Source organism: Siniperca chuatsi, linkage group LG24, assembly GCF_020085105.1.
Source record: "Siniperca chuatsi isolate FFG_IHB_CAS linkage group LG24, ASM2008510v1, whole genome shotgun sequence".
NCBI classification, from domain to species: Eukaryota; Metazoa; Chordata; class Actinopteri; order Centrarchiformes; family Sinipercidae; genus Siniperca; species Siniperca chuatsi.
In genome coordinates this window covers 9,007,549-9,024,182 of record NC_058065.1, presented here as the reverse complement: position 1 = coordinate 9,024,182, position 16,634 = coordinate 9,007,549, and the positions used below count along the sequence as shown (strand labels likewise).

Here is a 16,634-nt window from a genome sequence, read left to right as displayed (position 1 = left end):
GGGATTGGTGGAAAAAATGTAAAAAGCAACAAGAAAGAAGCTAAAGATATTCCACTTGGGGCCCAGTTTTTCCCGTGTGGGAGCTACCTTTAGCTTTACTGTAAATGAACACAAAGGGCCCATGTTTTACCTAAGGATGAATGCCCACATGGACTCCACTCAGCCCTTCTTGGCCCCATAACCCACATAGGCACTCATGGAGCTCACATGGACATATGCTGTGTTATAGATAGATGCCTTCATATGGGTGATTTCTGCAGAAGGTAGAACAGATATGTTGCTTGTGTTACTGCAGTCTTTTACTGCCAGTGAGTTTAATACTTCCGTGAGATAAAAGGCACTGCTAGGCTCAATTCTTGGGAATCCTGCTTTCCATGGTCGAGGCTATAATCCTGTTTGTGTTTCCACTCAACACTGGGCAGACGGGTCAGCAGTGCAGCCTGATCACGACACTAACAGCCAGTCCCTGGTAGAAAAGCCACACCTCCCTGCCAGAAGGTACACAACACATACTTGTGTAATTAGCAGTGTAAAACACTGTTCAATACACATCTGTAACTCTGTTTTTCTGCCTGTGTGTATGTGCTGAAATGGACTTTTGACCTGTCCAGGGTGTATTTCTGTGTTTGACACATTGCATGCTGGGAGAGACTCCAGTCTTTTTGAATAGAAATGAGCCTGTATAGAATTTGGATGGATTGTATGGACACTGTTAATAACTGCATGCAATTGACTCAAGTATTTTTAATATCTATTATATAAAAGGTGGATGACACTGATCACTGACCAGTGTCTACCCATCTACTGCCACATATTTTAAACCAGTTAGTTCTCACATCATTGCACTGAACAGACTGCACTCATGTGTTTATTGTTCATAGTCCAGTGAGCAGCACTGCTCTGCTATCTGAGAGTTTAATCTGCTGGTAAAACCATTGGGTCACTCGTGCACTATATTTACTTATTTATTCGTCTGAATGTCTTTTTTTCCCTCCCATTTAGCAACTGGAAAAACTGGAGCAAAAGTCCATAAATATTACACATAGCATATCAGATGCACTTGTAATCATGAAAGTGGTTTGCTTGTTTCATGCTGCACATATACTCAGTATCTTCATTTATTTTATTTACTTGGTTTTTGAAGAATAATGATTTCTATAAAAAATTATTTTTGTTGCCAAGTATAAGTTTAGTCTTTCTGTCAGCACCCTGGTTGTCTTTTTGTAATTCCTTACAAATTGTCAGTCAGATTTTTTCTTGACTTCATGATGTGTTTGTTGAGATAAAAATATATAAAAACCCTAACCCCAAATATAGTTTTAATCTTAAATTCAAGGGCAAGAAAATCCCTTAACAAAGTTCCCCTTCAAATTTTACTCCTGGAGCTTTTTGGCATGTGTTTCCTAACCTTGTTTCTAATTATAACCATTCCTAACCTCATACCTAAACATAATGCTGTACCATAATACATAACCATTTCTACAGCTAAAAAAGTATTTGGAAATAATATGTTCCCCCTGTTTGATAGCAGTAAATGTATTCAATAAGGGAACCAGTTGTACTTTCTTTTCTAATCAAACTGTGCAGACAGAAAACCTTGGCTTGTGGTTAACATCCTACAATACTGTCAGTCTACAGCCATGCTAGCGGCTCTGTGAGACTGTACTTAGTCCAGTATTGTACTAGATGCTAACACTAGCATGTCAACATTTTCACAATTACAATGCTAACATGCTGATGTTTAGCAGGTGCAATGTTCACCATCTTATTTTAGCGTGTTAGCTTGCTAATACCCCAAACTATTGGACAAATTATATTTTTGACCCGATGATGGTGATGAAAATTCAGGGGATCACCAAATTTGTAACAATTCATCCTGAGGAGGACATGAATGTGTGTACCAAATTTCATTGCAATCAATTCAATAGTGGTTGAGATATTTCACTCGAAACCACCAATGTCAACCTTATGGTGGCGCTAGAGGAAAGGTCAGGGATCACCCAAGTCATTAGGATTCATCACCTGTGCACCATAGATATATATACCAAATTTCATGGCAATCCATTCAATAGTTGCTTAGATATTTCAGTTCAAAACCATTTAATCCTCCCACTTTATACTTGGTTAATCCACACATTCATTTGTTAGAAGATTGCCTGATCAAAGTGTCTCTGAACACGTGAAGACAGAAGTCCATTAAACAAAGTGGGTCCTTTTCATTTGTTTGATGGACGATATAAAAGTGCACAGAGACATAGGGAGCTGTTACCATGACATTTGTCACATACGTCACATGCTTCTTCTGTATAAGCCACAAATAAAGTTTCTGCTTACTTTTGTTATCCGCACCACTGGAACATGTTGTTTTTATCCATGAGTTGTCTAAAGAGAGAGAGTCATGCAACAAACTGGTTTATATGTGGACCATTCCTCCACGCACACAGGTTCAACAGACTGCAACAGATGGCTATTTAAAGCATAGTGAATAAGATATTTTGAGGCTGTCCATATAACTTCTTTGTTGGCCAGGTGAGTGCAGAGAAAGCAAACCACAGAGGTGGACCACTCAGTGTCTCAGAGCTTGCCTGATCAACGGCAAAGTGTTCTTGGTTATTTTTGTCCACCGGAAGGGTCGAAAAGAAAAGCCACGGGCAACAAATGGCTCCTGTTAGCATTGCAGCTACTCAAAAGGGGGATGTAAAATGTGTCTGTAGCTGTATTTCTGCAGGGCTTCTTGACAGCAAAGAACTTTTCTGTACCACAAACAAAACTGTATTTGTTCCTGATAATGTGAGCAAAGTCGATGGCTTACACTTGCATACAATATCTTTTCAAACATAACAAATGGCCAACACAAAATGGATTATGGGCTTCCAAGTGTTGCGAGAGATATACAGTAAGTGTGTCCCAATTCAGAGACTGGATCGTTCGAAGGATGCAGCCCATGAAGGTCCTTCTGAAAGCTCCTACACCTCTTCCGCAATAAGATGGACTTCCCTGTTTGGGCGCTCCTTATCAACTCACAAAGTCAACGTGTACATTATCACTTCTGTTCAATAGCTCCATGTTTTAGTTTTGAGTCAATATTTCAAAAGTTACAAGCAAGTGTAAATATTTACGGAAGCAGAGAGTGGCCAACCCCCAAGAAAGTTGAGTATATTTTTATCTTGGGATAACAAAGTTGTTTTTATGCCATAACAGATTAATTATCTCAAGAAATGAAAGGGTTATTTTTGAGATAATGGAAATATTGTCTTGTTATCTAAGAAGACTACCTTTCCCCCCCTGAGAAAACAAGATAATTAACCCATTATCATGAGAAAATGATTTTTAATCTTCACTGAACTCTCAAGTGGGGCTGCAACTAACAATTGTTTTCATTATTGCTTAATCTGCCAATTATTTCCTCAATTAATCAATCTACCATTCCTACACAATAAAAGTGAAAGTTTAAATTGGTCAAATTACCATGTTTGGGATTAAAATTTTCATGAACAATGAACAATTCACACATTCAAAGATTATGTATCAAAAACACATAAAAAGTACACTTAAACTGTTATGGAGATTAAATCTGTCTCTGGTCATCAGTAGAAGCCTGGATGTTGAAGGTAGAAATATACTGTATTCTTCAACAGGATGTGTCATCTCAGGTATCTGTGGAACAACATCGCCCTCTATACCTGTGACAACCACCTCACCCTACACATGGCAGGGGGCCCTAAAGACATCCTCAGTTACTTATATTTTGATAATGCTGCCATCTGCTGGGCAACAGGAGAGAGGATTCTCCTGAGAGGCCTATTACTAACATTTACATTAGCTACTAAAATAAAGACACTAAAGGCGCTAATTCTCCTTGTTCTTATCGCTACTTTTTCAAAACAGCACATACATTACTGTTTATTTTATTTAAAAAATAACACTATTTTCTAAAAGAAATCTAAAAACATACTAAAATGACGATATTCTTGCACAACAAACATAATCCATGAAACTCATTTTAAGTCATACATTTGATATGTATGCCGTTGTTTTGTTGCTGTAAGTGCACTGCATGCTGCATGTGAGCTTTAAATTTCCTTGTAAAACTAAAAAAGACCATAAACAAGATATGCTTTAATAGACTGCATCCTTACTAAGGAGGATAAATCACCTGTCGTATTCAAATTATATTCAAACACAGATCTTAGAAATGCTTACCTTGCTGCTGCTCACAATGATGCATGCACACTCAACTGTCCACAGCACAATCCGCATGGAAGTATCATCCGACATAAACTTAACCAGCGATCTCAACACACACAAAGAAAGTGCTGGAACAAAGTGTTGTGGACTGATGAAACAACAATTCTTTGGCCACGCTCACCAACAGTATGTCTGGGGGAAAACAGGATTTGTACAAAGCATTTAAATAAAATAACTTCTTGGCAACCATTAAGCATGGGGATGGATCTATTATGCTTTGTGTGTCAGCCATTGGCACAGGATGAGCTGTGCATGTATAGAGGGAAGAATAAGTTCTGATAAATAGCCTGGATAGGGTAGAGCATCAGCTAAATGCTGTATTGTAATGTATGTTGTATAACAAGACAAAAATCCAATGCTTACCTCAAAATCAATCATGGACTACTTAAACTAATTTAAGAGTAAGATTTTGCAGTGGCTTCCACAGTCCCCAAACTTGAGTCTTTTAGAGCTCAAAACTTGCATGACCTAATTTCCTACTTCTGAAGTAGCAGCATTCAGAGTGGAAGAGAGGGGGGGAAACAATTCAAATTCAAGCTGGCTTCAAGAAACTGACTTCTGCTGGGCTGCCCAATATCATGCCAGAAATTACTGATATTTTCTGTTTCAGGACTGTTTAAGGTGAGCCGTTTTGCATATATGTACAATTCTGTTCTTTCCACCAGACCAGTAGTTCCAACCCTGGGATTCGCAAGATAAATATAAGGGTTCAAAGGACAATGCAACACAACATATACAGCAGCACAAGCATACAAAAAGCTACACAAAATTATTTACTTTTTTAGACATTCCTCTAGTCTTTGCTTTTGTCTTGGATAATGTTGCCTCCCCAGGCCTCTAAAAATGACTCAGATCTACTTTACTTCTTGATTGACTTTAACTCATATATGCAACCTTTGAGGATGGGTTGCAAATCGTACATTGCTTCATTTTAACCTAGTGGACTAAACGCGTGTGTAACGTATTTTTCTTTTCTTACAATACATTGTAGCCTAAATGTGTATAATTACTCCATGTGGCTGAGCCTAAAATAGTTCCCCGCTATGTCTAAAAGAGTTACCTTGCTCCTCTTTAAGACAGTTACCCCACTGCTCAGGCTAAATTAAGCCTCCCTCCCCCCGGTTTCTAAAATAGTTCCGTCCATCATTCAGGCGCATCTGGTTTTGAGTGGCGCGAGCGGCAGCAGTGTGCATGACGAACCTCCCAGCGCGCGCAGCAGGAACAAGCGGAACACCTGTCTCGAGGTGGATAGTTGAGAAAGCAAACGGCTCGCGAGCGCTCATGTTCTGCTGTGTGGCGTGAAGCTGGATCACGCAGCCCGGAACCCGCCACCCCTCCGCTGGGCTGGACCGGAGCAGCCAGCCCTCTGGACCGATGTCCTGGCCGAAATGTCCCGACACATCTACATACGGAACAAGATTGGCGAGGGCATTCAAGCGCCCATCTTTCAGGTAGGTCATTTCTAGCTGAGGTTCTGGGCTACTTACTTTCAAATCAGCGGCAGATACATACAAGAAAATACTTTAAAACCTTGATTAAACACTGTTTACCCGTGTATTTGGCACAGGTTACATCCAAATATATCAGGGCTCACTTTATACTTGGGTAGAAGCTGGTATCTTTTTCAATTCAACACCTTTTACTAAAAAGTTACTAGCCAGAAAAGACGTCATGACTCACTGTGCCAACTTGCCTTGACTGTTAGCTCGGGCTGGAGATGGTTAATAGATATTTTCACATAAAAACAGTGATAAATAGTCAAATCTGCTGTTGTTCAATACCCATCTGTATGATGATGGGCGCAAATTACATGAGGAACAGGGAACACTTACCAATGTCCTTTTTAAATGGTTGAGCAGAGAGGCAGAGAGACACTTTTACAAAGGTAAAGTAAGGCAAGTGTATTAAAATAAGATATACAAATTTAAAAGTGCACGGTTGAGGAAGTCCATACTGTTATGACTGAAGACAGTTCTGTTGTAGTGCGTTTATTTGCCTCATAGATAAATATGTAAATGTATATTTAGTTTTTTGTTTACAGTTGTACATTTATATTGCATGTGGCAGAGAAACTGTTTTATTGTCTCTCTAGAGGAGCAAGAGGATAAAAAGGAGGCATTTCATTGTTTTGACCTTTTTGACATGCAGAAGGCCTTTTTGTATTTTCTTCATTTTTGGAATTAATGGAGGTTATTCTGGTTATTATTTGAAATGTTATCATGTTATTGATTGAATAGATGGGGGCTAAAATGTGCACAGAAGTTCCTTCAGTTAGAAAATGTCTGCTCTGACCTGAGAAATGACATCAAATATTCACAATAAAAACATTTCTTGAAATACAACATATGGTTGATGTTTAAAAAGTCATACTGTAACCATTTTGTCCCATTAAGATTTTTTTCATTATCTTTTAATCATATCTCATTTCATCTAGCTGAAATACTTTTAATTGTGAATGTAAGGTTCTTTAACTCCTGTAGTCAACCACCGCTGGTGTCACCCACCGTGCAGCATTTATTTTAATAGTCTATTTATTGTTACAGTTGGTTAAACAGTCACAGTCTCCTTCCTCAGAAACAGCACCATCAGTGAGCAATATCAGTTGTACAAACTTGACATTTAATCGAAATAAAATGCTGCTAGGTGGATCATAGTTTATAGAAAATGTTGTTTCAGGTGTATAATGTGTTAACCTGCAAGGAGTGCCTCATGAAATTATCAGATTTCGACAGAAGTTCTGTATATAAATAAGAAAAAGGGAGTGTATCAGCCCCTGTTAGATAAGTAATAACACATTTTTCTTCATTTTAATTGATCTTTGGAGGCTACAGGCTAATATTAATAGCAGGGTATTCATAGACTAAGCTAACTTTATCCTTCATATCTCTTCTTGGCTTTTGGTTTTGAGAGAGAGACAGAAGAGAGATGGTGACCCAGATTAATGGCCCTGTTTTATAAATTCAGGGAAGTAGGTTCTGACTTTTTAACGGTGACATTGTCATCAACTCTGGAGACTTGAACAGAAATGGGGCAAATCACTGGCAGATAATTAAATTAGCTCCCTGGAGATGAACTCTGCTGGTATATTTGGACTTTTTGGAAGAGAAAAAAGAAAGAAAGTGAGGACGTAAGGATAAAAGTAAGTAGGCAAGGCAAACATATAATGCAAAAACATACAGTATAAGCCACTTATGGTGATGTTTAATGTGTCTTCTGGGTGCTGTGGCAATGAAACGTACATGTGGCTAGCTGCTTGTAAAGTTGACCTTATTGTACTGTTGACATCAAAATCATTTAAATCATTCTGAAAAAGAGCATCAGCCAAATGTCTCAAGTGGACATGAATGAATGTCACCTTGCATCGTGTATTAGCTTGATGCAGCTTTATTGAATGCTTTTCAGAGGCCTATTGTAGATAAAAAGCATTTCTGCTGGTTGAGAGCTTGTGTTTTTCCATACAGGTGAATCGAGGGACTTATTCCAGGAGGAGCCGACTGAAGAGGTCTGATGGCAGCACCACCTCCACCAGTTTCATCCTCAGACAGGTGCTAAAATGCAAAGAAAGGCCTGGGATGTAAAATAGAAAACAGTGACTAGTTGTGAAATTTATGGATTTTCATGGACATTTCTGAGTGTTTATTCCAGTTAAGGAAAGACAGATAACTTGATACAGTTTGGCTGGTAACTTCATTGAGAAGAGTGTATGTCGATCTTTAAAACATTAGTGATAATCATGAAAGTATGATGCTTAGGCCATGTTACCGTAGTAAGTTAGACTCTCACTTATAGTTAAGCTTCTGCGCACATTGGTTAAAGGCACCCTGCGGAGTCTGTGACCACTTGAGGCGCTGAGCATCAATGTTTAGATGAGCATATTTTGGGGTTGTTTGTAACACATCTTCTACCAGGACATGTGTGAGAACACACATGCATGATGCGACCACAGGGGTGACATGATACACATTGTTGTCGACTGCAGAGGGCAGTAATTTGCTGCTAGTAGAAGGTAGAAATGTACCAGTAAAAGAGGAGACAAAGAAGACTGCAAGCCAAGCAGGTTATAAAGTTTTGTCTTACAATAAGCATGATTTTTCCCTGAAAAGTGAGCCTCACTCTACAACACTGGAGAAAAACATATTACATATTTTTCCAATACAAAACAGGCCCATAGCATACAAAATATGTTGCATTAGAAGTTCATTCAAATGCACATTTATTGCTGTTTTCATTTGAAAAACATGCAATTTAGATAACCCTTAAAACACTATTCTTACTTTAACGCCTCACTGGAAACATCACAGATATCTGACTGTGCATTTTCATATGTTGGATTGGAAAAACAAAAATGTAATGCATGTGTCAGAGGTTCAGCTGTAGCCTTTTATTATTTCCTTTTCATAACAAATAATGGAAGTTACCGTAAGTGTCAGCAAACAAATTAGATTTGACTTATTTATTTCTCAAATGTGCAATATTTGAATCCTCACTCACTTTTTAGTGTTTTATTTCAAATCCTCAGCTCATATGCAGACTCTGGCCCCCCAGAGTCAATATTTATGATGAATGCAACTTAGAGCTGTATAATATAACTTTATTTGTAACTTAATATAGTAGATTGATTTTTTTTAACATATGTGGAGATGCTAGCTATTGCAGATTGGTCTGAGCACAGAGGGTACAGCAAGCTGGAATACATTGTAGAGCCTTACTGATGTGTTACAGGCTAATCCCATCAAAACATCAGTAAGTACAGGTGGTCCACTAAACCCTGCAACCCGCAGTAGGAATGTTTCTGCTTATTGTGCAGGTTTTAAAGAGTTTTAATGTAGAGGTTTCTAGAAGTTTTACAGTTTTTAATAGGTATTTGGCCACAGAAGGTGAGTATTATTAGTTTTATTAGTAGGTTTTAGAAGATGGTCCAGAGCAGATCTAAGTGGTTGCTGTGGCTGCCTGTTTGATGGTGCTGTATATTTGCAGTTGTACCTATTTGCACTGAGGTTTATCACTTAGTCAGACTGGGTCTCATGTGACTGCTCACACATCGCATCTTGTGTGTTGTGTTCTGCTGTGAGGTCAAGCAAAAGTGTTGTGGAAAGGAAAAGAAGTAGCCTTTTTCCCCCAGGCTGCTTATCAAAACATCTACCATTAATTATGCAATCGTCCCTTAAATTGGCATAAATTATAGATTAATCCCCATGAAGAAATCTTTTCCCTGGCATTTGAGGAGCAGCGGGCAGTATATTCTGTTTTAGCCGACTGAAATCATACATTTTCAAAAACAATAAACTGGCCATATATAGACGAAGTGTAAAGCTGAAATGATTAGTCAGTCGTCACAAAAATAATCTGCAACAATTTAGATTATTGATTAGTTATTTAAGTCGCTGACCAAGCAAAAATGCCAAACATTCGCTGATTCCTTCTCAAATGAAGAGAATTTGCTGCTTTTCTCTGTGTTGTAAATTGAATGTCTTGGTTTTGGACTGTTGGTCTGAGAAAAACCTTGGTGGTCACATGGAGGTTATTTTACAGGCTGATCCAGCTATGTTTAGACATGATATATTGTTCATGATAATATATATTTTTAATATGATTAGAGAAAATTCATATCGTGGTATTGAAAATATTCCGACTTGTTGACGTAATGATGTCATACCGTAACACACTGTGACAACAAGCATGGCTGAAAGCGACGAGAACCACTGATTTAACAGCGAAAACATTGCTACGGGCTCCACGGTGGAGGAGTTAGTTCCCAAAAGGGGAGCGACTTGTGTGGAAGTGGTTTGGTTACAAAAAATCAGACGGGGGCAATACAACGAACGTATTTCACCACCTCAAGCAGAAGCACCCAGTTGAGTACGAGGAGAGCCATAAATCCTGCGAGTAGAGCTTAACAGCTATTTCTCAGTATTTTGTCATATCGTCAAGAATATCATTAAAGCAGAAATACCCTGAAATATTGTGATATTATTTTAGGGCCATATCTCCCACTGCTACTTGATATACTTAAATTTAACTACTTTAAGCCAACCATAAATAAATTAATAAAGAACTAGGACTGGGTATCAGTACTGGTGCCTATACAATACCCTATTTTTGGAAATTTAAACATTTTAGAACCTTTTCTTCATTTAACAAAATATAGTCAGTGTTGATTTTTTTTTTTTTTTTTTTTTTTTTTGCCTAAATAAAGTAAATCTAGCCTAAAAGTACATTTTGATTTAGATTAGGGAATAGGTGATTAAAGAATAAGTAAACAAGCCTAACAATTTTACTGACCTCTCAATACAATCTTTCAATACTGTACAGAGGTTTGATACTTAGCACTATGAAGGATTCAGTATTTCTCCACCAGCATTTCATCTTGGGAGGTATAATTTACAGAAGATATAACTGAACAGTTAATGGAACATATTTAATATGAAAAATCCAAATAAACAAATATTTAGGTGGGGTGCAATGGGGGAAATTGGACTCAGTGTTTCTGAAATCCTAGCTATGATCCTGAACCAGAGTGTCCCATTTAGTTACACTAAATATCCCTAAATCATAAATACATGTACTGTATTGAGACCAAAGCATGTGATGCCTGTCTTTTTTTTTAATTTTTACTTTAGTAGTATAGCTATGTCACTTATTATTTGATTCTCAAGTGGAAATAAACTGCCATTTTTTAAATACATGATGCATAAATTCATTACACATCCTTGTATTATCAGGATGGATTTTTCTGCTCTCTAGAGAATAAATAAGCAGAGTGACGATGAGCGGTAACAGGGAAATGGAGGATGCTGCTCCCCACCGTCCCCCTCCCCCGATCCCTGCTACCTCTCCGCACCAAAAAAAAAATATCAAGGAGAGCGCTCATCCAAGCTGAGTGGACAGCCAGCCAGCCAATCAGCTCCTTGAACATTGGCTCTGTCATCAGGCTTGGATATTGAGGAAGGATCCACTGCTCTGCTGCTGCCTCTGCTGCCTCTGCTGCTGCCTCTGCTGCTCGTTGTGTATATGTATATGTGTGTGTCTGTGTGGGTGTGTGTGTGTGTGTGCGTGGAAGCCTGATGAAATGAAATGCCAGGATTGGGCTACCTCCAGGGAGAGCCTCTCCAGCCTATAATGTGAGCCAGCCAGCAGCACTGTTGGATCAGGGAGAAGCTGCATCCATCAAGCGACGGGCCTCCTGAGGACCAGGCGTGATCCAACGGGAGGGGAGATTTAAAAAAAAATTCTTCTTCTCTGCTGTTGAGAGAAGGGATTGTCGTCATATTCCCATCCATCCTTTTTTTTTCTCTGTGGTGCCCCCTCCTTCCTCCTCCGCCTCCACTCTCATTTTTTCCCCCTCATTCTTCTAGAGGCGCTCGTTGGAATATCAAACCTCCATGTATGACAATTTGTACCTGCATGGATTTGAAGACTCGGAGGCGGTGAGTGTTTGGATGTGTGTGTGAATCTGCTTTTGCACTCTCTTGCTGTGTGTTTATTGATGGAAGTAGCTCAGCTGTGCACACACACATATATTCAGGCCTCTTGATGGGTTAGCCAACGGTACAGCGTAGTGTGATCGTGGGCTATGCTTGGCTGGAAGGGGGTTGGGTGGGTGGGTGTTGTGTGTGTGTGTGTGTGTGAAGGGGGAGTGCACATTAGGCAGATGGCTTCTGATGTGTGACATTCACACAGTTCTGTATATATTTCTCTATATCTGTATGTGCGTGTGATGTGTGGTTCTGTATGTGCTGTATATGTGGCTGATATCTGCCTATGAGCCTGTAAGAAACCACCAGAGCCAGGAGGAGCCATTTAGTGTTCATTACACCTCTCAAAGATGGACCGAGCCGTGATTCAAAGAGGAAGATGGAAAGATGTTAATTACCCATTTCTCCCCTAAGGCCCATTACACGGCCACACTCAAATGATAAATGTGTCACATTTCTACATTTATCACTTAAAAAAAAGTCAAGTATTTCTTATCTGACCCTGCGACTGCGTGTTCTATAGGCTCTGCCAAGGCTCGGAGAAACATGCATCGTGATGTCATTAAGTGGATTCTGATGTTGATGAGTCACATGCTGAAGCTACTCCATTGGATAACAGCTTGGATGCTACAGTGCAACCTCAAAGCTTCCACACAAATACATGAAATGATGCTTAGAATGACTTGTTAGTGTTGGATTGAAGGATTTTTAGAAATGGAGGTGAAACAGTCTTGAGAAAAAATTCATGAACTATTGTAGGCTAATTGGAATCTACACCATACACCCCTCTGTTGTATTTAGAATTATATTTATGACTGTGAAAGTAGTTGTCCAGCAATATTGTATTGTATTTCCATAAAGTTGATGGACCTGCGAGAGACAGATTAAAAAAAGAATGGTCGCAATCGAAGCAGCAGAGGCCAAGATGTCCTCACTTTTTGTCCCTAATATGGGTTAAATCTTAAAAACATTGTATCCTACAATTCCCATAATGCAGCTCAATATCATTTTCCATTAGACCCTCACTGTCTGGTAAATGCCCACATCTTTCTAACTCCAGACCTCCAGTTTGTAACCCAGGCTTTTTGTTAAAAATCAGGGGTAATTTTCTTGGACTTCACAAAGCTCCTCCAGAGCCACAGAAGACATAATACAACAGTAGTACTTCTCATGACGAGTACACTGATCTTGATGCGTAAAATTGGTGGAATGCCCTTTTTAATAAAAACAGCCTAAGATATCATGAACTGTCCAGCAGAAACATTTGATATTTTTCCTGTTAGAGTGATGTATCTGTTACTCCAAGACCGAGTAAGACTCAGTAAGCTTAATATTTCCTGAAATTAAGAAACCATTTAAGTTCCCCAAATGTGCCACTTTGTGATTGGATGCACACAATCCAGATGAGGAGTGTGCTGAAGTCAGGTCTTGCTACTGCTAGCTTGTAAAAAACGAAAAGTGCTTAGCTGTGATGACTAGCTTGATTGATCTTCTTGAGACTAATTGAATCATCATTAGTGGCTGATTGTTTAGATTAACACAGCAGAAGGAGACACTTGGTCCAGTCAAGCCCCAGCAAAAAAACAAACAAACCGTTGCATTACTGGAATTCTCGCTGTGTGGCAGGATGAACTACTGCAAGTCCAGCATGTCTCAAGGCACAGAAGTGATAAAAATCCCTGACAGTGTGCGAGAAAATGGACAGCAAGGAAACAAAACTTAACACAAGACACCGCTGTGGGTGCCTCTGTATCCTCCCTTTGTGGGGTTAATGCAGTGATATGTAACTGAATGATAACTGTGTCAGTTATTTTACAGTATTTGTCCAATTTCAGAACACAGATGAGTCCTTCTGCTATTCCTGCTCCTGTAATGTTGCTCATGCTAAATATCATTGACTTGTTTGTGGCCTTTACTTCTAGACACCAGTTTGCCATCACTTCATTTAGTGTTTAAAGGTTTTCAAAGTAGCTTGAAAGTAGCCAAACTGCTGGGTTTCTGTTTAGTCTGTATTTTGCAGATAAAGCCTATTGCTTTGTCTTGTTTTTTGTGTTGAATCTTACTGCTAATGATTCATACTGCTCTTGAAAGAAGGTGGAAATCTTTTTCAGTTGTATCCATGTTGTTATTTGGTGTCACCAAGCTGAAATGCCAGATGACACAGCTGACGAATGACTGTCGTGATTAACTACTTCTGCATAGCAGTAACATTAAGAATCCAACTTTCTGGCATCTAAAGCTGTCTGTGATCTGTGGTTTTGCATGTCAGTGTAGCCGATCATGGCATAGTTGTGTTGTTGGTGAAATACTGCAAATTCTCCAAAAAATATCGGCATGATTTAAATATTGGCAGGGACTCAACTGGGTTTCAAATAATAGCAAGTCTGTATGAAAAAACTGGGAAAACTGAAAATTTCACTGTTCACTATATAAGCCTTCCAGGAAGGTGAAGGAATCAACCACAGGAAGTGTTTTAATGTGAAAGTGATGGAGGAAGTGTTATATATATTGATATGATCACATATACTGATTAAACAGGGTAAATTTCAAACGCATCTCTCTTCAGTATATACAGTATGTTTGATATGTACAATATCTTGTATCAGCATGCTGTCAGATACCTGCACCTACTCATCTCAATGCAGCAGCCCAAAATTATTGTTGGCTTTGGTTAACAGGATCTAAAAGCCACGATCATATAATTTTTCAGTGTTTATGCAGTCACTAACAACACCTGTACCGTGTGACCAGCTAAAGTAAAACACAAAATAAGTAAGCGGAGTATTTGGGCATGTTTGTCAATGAGAATTCACTATTTATTTTGTTGTTTGGTCAGCAGTTTTCATTGAGAATTATGGTGGTTGTACTTCAGTATAAAACCTCTGCAAGGTCTGTGGATTACCCTATGGAAGTCAATTTCTGCCAAGAATAGAAAAAAACAAACATGAAAACTTAATTAGAATTTAAAAAAATAAATTAATTAAAAAGTTTAAAAAATCTATATTTTAAAAAAAGTTAACATTTAGACAAATGTTTTATTCAGATAGTGAGATACTAAGTAAAAGTTTTGACTTACTATCTCATAATTTTGACTTACCATAATTGTGACTTACTACCTTATATATCATAAGTTCATAATTTTGACTTACTTTCTCACAAATTAGACAAACTATCTCGCAATTCTGTTTTAGTATCTCATAATTCTGACTTATGATTAGTTTTATTTTTTATCATCCTTTTTTTTCTTTTCCTGGCAGAAATAGTCTTCCATATTATTGTGACTAGCCAGAACATTGATGTTGCCACATACTTTAGTTTCTGTGATTATTTACAAGTTAATGTGTGGAAAATGTGCAAAAGGCGTGGATAGACTGCACTGTGTGTGTGTCAATGTCACGTTTTATGACCATATGGAATGATTGCATGAGACAAGACAAAGAAACATCCAAAAGATGCAGAAATTACATCTGCAGTAATAAAATGTGTCCCTATCCAGAATTGTCTGGACGTGTGAGATTGGCTGTGTGTGGTCGTACAAACTGCTGACAGCACAGGAGTGGAAATTCCACTTTGTCTGAGATGCTCCTGGCAGTCTGCTCTTTTCTACACGATCCATCTCACCTGTTCTGCAGTGCCAAGCCCCCACTCTGGACTTGGCACTCCCAATGCAAGTTGATGTGAACCCCAAAACTTTGGACAGTCAATGGTCCCATAAAGACGTTTTTACATGAGTGGACCTCATTGTGCTTTGCAGTTCGGATCTTTTGGCTGTCAATGGGATGAAGCTACAGTACATCCTTCTTTTATAACATGGCCAGTGTCATCATGTTCGTATGAACCTAGGTGTTTTTTTGTTTTTCAGTGACACAATTTAGGTCATTCAGCTGCATCTGTCCACACTTTTTCTGACTTTAAGTCTTTGATATTGGAACAGTGTCTCACTGTGTGGAGAGATTTTGAGAGTAGTTTTTCTCATGAATCAACCCTATTAGGAGCAGAGTGCTGTTGTTCATCTGCATTAGCCATGCCTTGATCACACATTTATAGTACTGTGGCCATTTCCTGTTGCTCTAAATGAAGCTTGGGCTACTGTACTGGCTGGCAGGGTAACATTTTTACAGCAACTCTGGCTGACAGGAAAGTCTAGACTATTTTTAACTGCCTTTAGCAAGGCTGTAGTACTGGTCTTGAGATGTTTTCCCATTGTTTCAGACTTCGGTGGTGAATGCTCCCAATACCCCCCCACAAGATCTCAAAATATTCAAATCTATATTGCCAGCAGCCGAAGGTTAATCAGATCGCAGAATGTTGCTGGGAAGGACCACAACCCCTAACAATGTGAGTTTGTATCCTTGCTATACAGTTACAGTAACCTACTGTGTGATTTCTGTTTGCAGGGCTCAGCTGATTCATATACTAGCAGACCATCAGACTCAGATGTCTCTCTGGAGGAAGAGCGGGAGGTGCAGGCCCAGGTCCAGAGCCAGAGCCCAAGCCAGAGCCAAGGACCGGGACAGAGCCGACAGGAGAGGGAGCAGCAGGCCGCCATTCAACTGGAGAGAGCCAAGGTAGCCAATCTGTGACACTACTTAGCCAAATTCATTTGCCGCTACGTTTAAATACATTCACAGACTAGTATTGCTGTTGGCCATACTGGAGTTAATGTTTTTGATAAATATTCTAAATAGGTGCATATGTGTTTGTGTTTCTATCCTCCAGACTAAACCTGTGGCATTTGCTGTAAGGACCAATGTCAGCTATTGTGGCGCACTGGATGAGGATGTTCCAGTACCAGCCACAGCCATCTCCTTTGACGCCAAGGATTTCCTCCACATAAAAGAGGTGTGTACTTGAAAACATGATACCTACTGTATATACTGCTATGTGAATGTTTTTTGATACAAAAATCTG

General features: G+C 39.0%; 1 protein-coding gene and 1 long non-coding RNA gene across 9 annotated transcripts in view; one reads left to right on the top strand and one right to left on the bottom strand.

Annotated features, from left to right (window-relative positions):
• Positions 1-87: 87 nt before the first annotated feature.
• On the bottom strand, positions 88-5,386 carry LOC122872191. The gene is made up of 4 exons (XR_006377045.1): positions 5,309-5,386; positions 4,204-4,380; positions 2,335-2,382; positions 88-488 (listed from the first exon to the last, which is right to left on the bottom strand). It is a non-coding gene; the product is annotated as an uncharacterized LOC122872191 (long non-coding RNA).
• A 76-nt stretch (positions 5,387-5,462) lies between these two features.
• Positions 5,463-16,634, top strand: part of LOC122872190 (voltage-dependent L-type calcium channel subunit beta-4-like) — a 30,907-nt gene continuing 19,735 nt past the window's right edge. For 4 of the 8 annotated variants that reach the window (XM_044188073.1, XM_044188072.1, XM_044188071.1 and 1 more), the window contains exons 1-4: positions 5,464-5,699; positions 7,710-7,793; positions 16,121-16,291; positions 16,443-16,565. In XM_044188073.1, coding sequence (XP_044044008.1) covers positions 5,637-5,699; positions 7,710-7,793; positions 16,121-16,291; positions 16,443-16,565 — 441 coding nt within the window. In that variant the 5' untranslated portion in view covers positions 5,464-5,636. Of the gene's footprint in view, positions 5,700-7,709; positions 7,794-11,174; positions 11,676-16,120; positions 16,292-16,442; positions 16,566-16,634 lie in introns of those variants that run through there. The other 4 variants (XM_044188076.1, XM_044188074.1, XM_044188070.1 and 1 more) reach the window with 3 other exon arrangements.